The sequence below is a fragment of the Salmo trutta genome, chromosome 7 (assembly GCF_901001165.1).
Source record: "Salmo trutta chromosome 7, fSalTru1.1, whole genome shotgun sequence".
Taxonomy (NCBI): Eukaryota; Metazoa; Chordata; class Actinopteri; order Salmoniformes; family Salmonidae; genus Salmo; species Salmo trutta.
The window spans coordinates 43,068,110-43,074,921 of record NC_042963.1 but is presented as its reverse complement, the minus strand read 5'-3'; the positions used below and the strand labels follow the sequence as shown (position 1 = coordinate 43,074,921).

At 41.8% G+C, this 6,812-nt stretch overlaps 1 protein-coding gene across 2 annotated transcripts; it reads left to right on the top strand.

The window, feature by feature from the left end:
- The first annotated feature begins 1,679 nt into the window (after positions 1–1,679).
- On the top strand, positions 1,680–6,787 carry setd6 (SET domain containing 6, protein lysine methyltransferase). Of its 2 annotated transcripts, none has more exons than XM_029758993.1 (9): positions 1,680–1,841; positions 2,121–2,192; positions 2,347–2,491; positions 2,574–2,715; positions 2,814–3,008; positions 5,216–5,339; positions 5,429–5,609; positions 5,777–5,919; positions 6,134–6,787. In XM_029758993.1, the coding sequence occupies exons 1-9, from the start codon at positions 1,815–1,817 to the stop codon at positions 6,452–6,454; spliced, it is 1,350 nt and encodes a 449-aa protein (XP_029614853.1). In that variant the 5' UTR covers positions 1,680–1,814; the 3' UTR covers positions 6,455–6,787. The 2 variants fall into 2 exon arrangements, with proteins under 2 accessions (XP_029614853.1, XP_029614854.1); XM_029758994.1 differs by having other exon boundaries at positions 1,686–1,726.
- The last annotated feature ends 25 nt before the right edge of the window (positions 6,788–6,812 follow it).

Sequence of the window (6,812 nt, the reverse complement as noted above, 5' to 3'; positions counted from 1 at the left end):
TTCCCTACACTCAGGCAGTGATCCATGAAGCCCAGCATATTGCCAGCACCCGTCCTCTCAGTGTCTTCCATTGCACCACAAAAGACAGAGTTGATGGGCTATAAAATCCCCAAGGTGACTCTTGATATGTATTGCAACTTTTTCTGCACCAACAATGATGTAATTGTGATTTAATGTCTAATTTTCCCTCTTTCTCCTTCTTTCATCTCACCATCAGGGCACTCTTGTTATTCCAAACCTCTCGTCTGGGTTGTATGAGGAGGGTCAGTGGAAGTTCCCTCATGAGTTCAACCCTTACAACTTCCTGGATGAACAGGAAAAGCTGGAGAAACATGAATCCTCCATGCCCTTTTCCGTTGGTGAGAGTTCACAGATATTCAAGGATCCTGTAATTTGAGTTTGTTCAATAATTCCTGTTTCTGAGGTATTCTGAAACAAATTGTATCTGGTCCTTCAATGGACATCGTGTGAGGGAGGGTTTTTTGTTTGTCTGCACAGAATGCACCGAATGTACATCTTATCAGTTCTTATGTTTAAGTGCCCCGTATGTGACTAGAAGAGGGACTCACTCGCATAGAGCTGTTCTGGATTTTGGTCACTTTGCTGCGACGCTTCCAGTTTGTCTGGCCTGAGGACGCAGGGGAACCTGACTACACCCCTGTGTTTGGTGTGACACAGGCACCAAAACCTTACAAAGTGGTTGTGGATATCTAAGAAGCAGCCAGTAAGGCTGAGCACCATACTCTGCTTGTCACAAACTGGATAGAATGACTTCAATGTCATCTGTCTCTCTACTCTAAAGAGAGTGAAAGCACTCATTAAAGAAAATGTATTTGTACAGATGGACTTGTATTTGTACAGATGGAGCAAATCTGTTTATTGAGGTCATTTAAGAGTACAATTATTACTTTGATTACTGAAATCTATTAAACTGTGTAGATATCTTCAAGGTCAATGCTTCCCAGAGAAACTAGCATACTGGAGTGTCCTTCAAAGTCTGATAAGTAAGTATGACAAAGGTGAAGATATGCAGTCAATTAAAAATGCTAGTTAATAAGTGCTGACTGCTGATATCGCTTTCCTTGCATTTCTAAGGGTATTAATCAGGCAAGCTTATTCATTTGTATCAATTAAATTGTTGGATTTCACAAGTATGAACATCTCAATTGTGTTCCAGTTTTGTTGTGCCTGTGAGTATAGGCCATAGTAGGATACACAGATTCAATATGGCCCATCTAGTAGGCTATGCAGTATGCACACACACACACAGCCTTGTATTTGGGTGAAAAGTTTTGTTATGTCTTTTGTATGTTTAACACGCAATGGTTTTTGTTTGACATTTTAATAAAGTTCAAAGTCTGACTTCCCTCCCACCATCCATGCCATTTACTGAGTCATTATGGTTACTGAGAGCATTAATTTAAAAAAGAATTCCCAAGTAGGTCTATAAGAGCATAATTATAGACTACAAGAGCATAATTAGAGAGAAAATATGTAGACATAGGCCATTTTCACATTAGGCTATATATTTCAATAATAAACACAGTCAGATTTTTTTTGAAAAGTAAGGGGGAAATCAAAATCTAATCACAATGACCAACCATGCAGAAAGAAACTTTAAAAATTAAAATAAATATTTTATGTTTTGACATGACCATGTAGTACTGCGACATGACGTCAAAGATGCGACACACGTGGTTTACGGAAATGAACACATGCCAATAGCGTAAGCTTTCTGGAATCTACTTTGTAATAAATTATTCGTGAACTACACTAATATTTGAGTTGTCCACCAGCACAGTTTCTTGCACAGCATGGCAACCGATGCTAAAAGACTCAAGGTAGAGATATGGTTTATTTAGCTAAGCTTCATACTTGTCAGCTATGTTGGAAAACGCGTTGTTGTTAGTGATGCGACTAGCTAGCTAGCTCTTGGGTTCACGATTTCAAGTTATGAATGCTAGCTAGCTGTAAAGTTACAAAAAGTAGCAAGCTAGGTGAATAAGAATCTTTGATAGTGCTGTTGTTTTTTTTTGCACGTGTCAATATGTTTAATCTTACCAGTCTGCATCATTGATTATTGTTTGGTCATGGGAGTCTGATCCTTGTTTCCTGTGTAGACAGAGGGCAGCGACCCTCTCCAGAGCTTCCTGCAGTGGTGTGAAGGAGTGGGGCTGAAACTCAACAACAAGGTAATCACAACAATCAGAAAACGTACAAAGACGTTGTCTGCAATTTGTAAAAAGCCATGTATTTCACATACCTACTGGAGTATTGGGGGTGGAACTCACCAGACTTGCTATGGGTTCTGTGTTAATGGTCATTCAGTTGTGTTCATTCTCCAAGGTGTACATCAGCAAGGAGGGCACAGTGGCAGAGTATGGCATGCTGGCTAAGGAGGACATAGATGAAGGGGAGTTGCTCTTTACTATACCCAGAATGGCTCTCCTGCACCAAGGCACCACCAAGGTCCTGGCTGTGCTGGAGGAGGGTGAGACTGCAACACACACACACACACACACACACATACCTCTTGTCGGAGGCTCCCAAAGAAAACATCTGTTCCTCCCTAGGTAAAGCATCTTTGGAGAACACGTCTGGATGGGTGCCCCTCCTCCTGGCACTGATGTACGAGTACACATCTCCCCAGTCCCACTGGAGGCCTTACCTATCCCTCTGGTCTGACTTCACAGCTCTGGATCACCCCATGTTCTGGTAAGGGCAAACACATACAGTATTTTCTAATATTCTTGAGTTGAATAAACTGTTGCATTTGAGTATTCTGAGTTGTATTTTGTGGATGTGATTTGTAGGTCAAAGGATGAGCGGGACAGACTCCTGAAGGGGACAGGGATCCCAGAGGCGGTGGATACTGACCTCACCAACATCCAGAAAGAGTACAAAGACATCGTCCTACCTTTCATCACGTTACACCCTGACCTGTGGGACCCAGAGAGACATACACTGGACCTCTACAGAAGCCTGGTGGCTTTTGTCATGGCTTACAGGTGAGGTTGTATGGCTCAAGCACCAAGGAAAGCATGAGGAGTGGGGTGACAGGCTTTCTACTAAGCTGCTTGCACATTTGGAACATATTGCAGAGGTCTTCACGAGTTCAAAAGTTAGACCTGTTCCGAACTGGATCTGTGGCTTTCCCACCCGACCAGATATGCATAAATTAAAACATTTTAAAACCAAGACCTGTTCCGAATGGATCTGAGAACAGTCAGACCAGTTCCGAAAAGGCCAGTGGAAAAACAGATCCAAACAGACCGTGCTGTTTCGGATCCGAGAGAAGAAAGAGCGAGAAAGAAACCTCTGACTGGCTGCTACCAGCGCCATCAATAAATGAGCGATATTGGCCAAATGATCCACAGTTGTCCTTAAACTGCCTATAACCCAATAAAAAAAATATACAAAAATCATCGGTGTAGCATATTCCAAATGTTATATCCTATTGTTTTTTACTTTTTGTCCACCTCAATGTTCAGCTGTCCGAGATTTGAGTGCTGAATACATCAAGGCATTGTATTTATATAGGCCTAAGCGCCACTGTACGATATTAATATTTAAAATATAAGGCAAGAGAAACCTAGCTCTAGAGAGACCAAGAGAAAGATGTGCCAGCGCCCTGTTCCCGACATCGACATGCATTTCTTTATGTTTGTCAGAGTTAACTACCGCTATATATAGTCGTACAGAAGGGGGCAAATTTTCTATCAGAATATTTTTTTTACAAAGATGAGCATTATATTGTTAGATTAAAGGAGTAACTGGTAGACCTAAAACAGTCTTCTGCACCTCAAGTTCAGGAGTCAGTTGGAACGCTGATGCGCACTGCCTTCATAGCTAAGCCTAATAATAGCCATAACACACTAAACCTTCAAACGTTTTGTAACTTTATTAGGGTAATATCAAAACTAGGCCTGAGTCATGTTATTGGGAAAATATGAACAGGTTATTATATTGCATCTTGCCCTCTTTTGGTTGTTCCTTTTCATGGTTTGAGTGCGAGTAGGCCTGCCGGTAATTATATTGCGGCCAACACAAACTTAATTTGGCCAAGAACATGGCTCAACAGAATTAAACAAAACACGTGTTGCATATCCTATTTAAAGAACTGGTTTAAGCCTAGACAAAAGTTTTGAACAGGCTATGGCTAGCTTGCTGAAATTACCAACAAAGCGAGTGCCTACCGCAGACCAACCCAACAAATTACAGCAATAGGCTAATGCTATTTATTTTACAACAGGCCTATGGTTAAAAAAATAAATAAATACGTAGAACAAAATTAAAAAGACAGTTTGAACACAATTTTTCAAATGTATCAACAAAATGAAACAATACTTTTTGCATATATAAAGAACTGGCTTAGATTTTTAAATATGCCTACAACAATAATAAAATGATGATAAATACAAAAATAAATAAGTTGTTGGACCCGTGAAGACCACTACTGCAAAGCAATCAGTTACACTTCAAAGGTACATAATTGAAGTTACAGAAGTTGACAGTACTTCTATGTATAGATCAATATCTTTGTATTTTCAATTTAAGCCCATATTTGTATTATTCATTTTACACAAATCACTGATAAAGCTGAAGTGTAACTGGATAACCAAACTAAGGAACAGCAACTTAAAACTTTGTGTTTTGGGGGAAACAGGTTTGTTTCTGGCAGCATACATTCAACCCAGATTCTCCATAATATTCTTTCAAAAGCCACTCCTGTGATTGGGTGATGATTTACACACACCACATCCCAGGTAACCTAACATAGCAGGTGTAAAAGAAACACCCAAAACTAGTTCCCCTGCATACTGTTCTTGACAAGAAAAAAAAAAAAACTGTCAGGAGGTTCTCTTCTGCCCTGTTCAACCAATTCAGTAAATGTGGAGGAGTTAAGATGGAGTGTTAACATCCAAAAGTGGAAGTCACGTGACTCATCACAGGCTCTTTTCCATTTCCCCTGATAACCGGAACATCCGGTTGTTGGGGACTCGGCAGAGCCTTGACCCCAGGTGAGACCAGTGTCTTACAACATTCACCTTCTCCCTCATTACTTGTCAAGGATTTGTCCTTCGGTATTTTGTCCATTTTGATGGAACGGCTGGAGTGTTTGATGCTTTTGTAGTGCTACTGATACTCAAGTGCTGATCAGCTTGCTGTTCGGCTCTGAATACAATCCCATAATCCACTCTCATTTCCTCTGCAGTTTCCAGGAGCCCCTGGATGAGGAGGATGAGGATGAGAAGGACCCCAATCCTCCCATGATGGTGCCAATTGCGGACATGTTGAACCATGTGTCAAATCACAACGCCAATCTGGAATACACACCCGTGAGTAAAACCCCCCTACAGTTGACATTCTGTTCACTAATCCTATATAGCAAGAATATGATATGTCCTTTTTCTCTCTGCATTCACAGGAGTGTTTGAAGATGGTGTCAGTGCGAAGCATCCGGAAAGGAGAGGAAGTGTTCAACACATATGGTCAGATGGCCAACTGGCAGCTCCTACACATGTATGGCTTTGCCGAGCCATATCAAAGCAATAGCAACGACACAGCAGACATACCCATGTCCAATGTATACAAAGCAGCTGTGCAAGGTGACTACTGATCAGACATGCTGACTAGGGGTAGACAACTGACACATTTTGTTATTAATACACTACAAACTGAATCAACCCAAATTAGAGACCACATTTCTAAATTATCCTTATGGTTTTACTTTGACAAATTCACATCTGTTCCATCCTCTTATTCCACATCTCAGTGACTCGGTCTGAAGCCGAACAGCGCCTCCTTGTCGAGAAGTGGAGTCTTTTGTGTGAGATGGAGATGGTTGGAGACAAGGGAGTGTTTATCTTCGGAAAGTCAGGGTCCCTCACCGACACGGAGATGTACACAACACTCAAGGTAACCATGACAGACACCATATGAAGAGCTCAGTTGTATATTTAAGCAATGAGGGGGTGGGGTATATGGCAAATATACCACTGCTAAGGGCTGTTCTTAGTCACATCACAAACCAAGGTGCCTTGTAAAAAATGTGGTATACAGTCTGATACCACGGCTTTCAGTATTCAGGGCTCGAACCACCCAGTTTACATTACTGTTTGCCTCTCCCTAGATCCTGTGCATGTCAGTAGAGGAGTTTGAGGACTTCAGAGAGAACGAAGGCTGGGAGGAGGCAGATGATGACGAGGAGAAAATGTTGCAGGCGCTCTCCAACGAGGGCCTGCCTAGTCTGCCCCCTCTCTGGAGGCGTCTGGTGCACGCTGCAGCCATCTTCACACTGGACTCTTATGGGGAGGACATGCTGAAAGACAAGGTGCTGCTGGAGGATAAAGATGGCTATGCTAAACTGAGCAGCCGGCAGAGGAGAGCACTGCAGGTCCGCTACGGACAGAAGACTATCCTGCATCAGCTTCTGGAGCTTACCAAACCATAAGTTCCCACAAAATCCATCCCCAAGCACTCCCTGATGTTATGATCTCCACTCAAAACAAGCCTAAAGCTGGCCACTGGCTCTATTGTAACTGAACATATTTGGAAAACAACTGATTTAACTGTATATCCTTGTGAATTTGTATGTGACTGATGAGCAATGGCTTCTTTGAGACTGTTGGAAGTACTGCGCCATACAAGGTCCTTCATGGGTCACTATAAGTTACCCAAACCGGCAATGAACCTTAGGTGGCCGTAGCTGTTGAGTAAACTGCTTGTTAAACATATCGTAATGTACACTGCTATCATGTTTTGCATAATAAAACAAATAGCAGTCTCCATTTGTTATCACTGAGGGAAAC

Bases quoted from the DNA above. Each gene is read 5' to 3' on its own strand.
- setd6 (XM_029758993.1), top strand. From the start codon at position 1,815: ATGGCAACCGATGCTAAAAGACTCAAG. The intron at 5,340-5,428 runs GTGAGTAAAACC...CTGCATTCACAG, and splicing joins CCAATCTGGAATACACACCC to GAGTGTTTGAAGATGGTGTC. The intron at 5,610-5,776 runs GTGACTACTGAT...TCCACATCTCAG, and splicing joins ATACAAAGCAGCTGTGCAAG to TGACTCGGTCTGAAGCCGAA.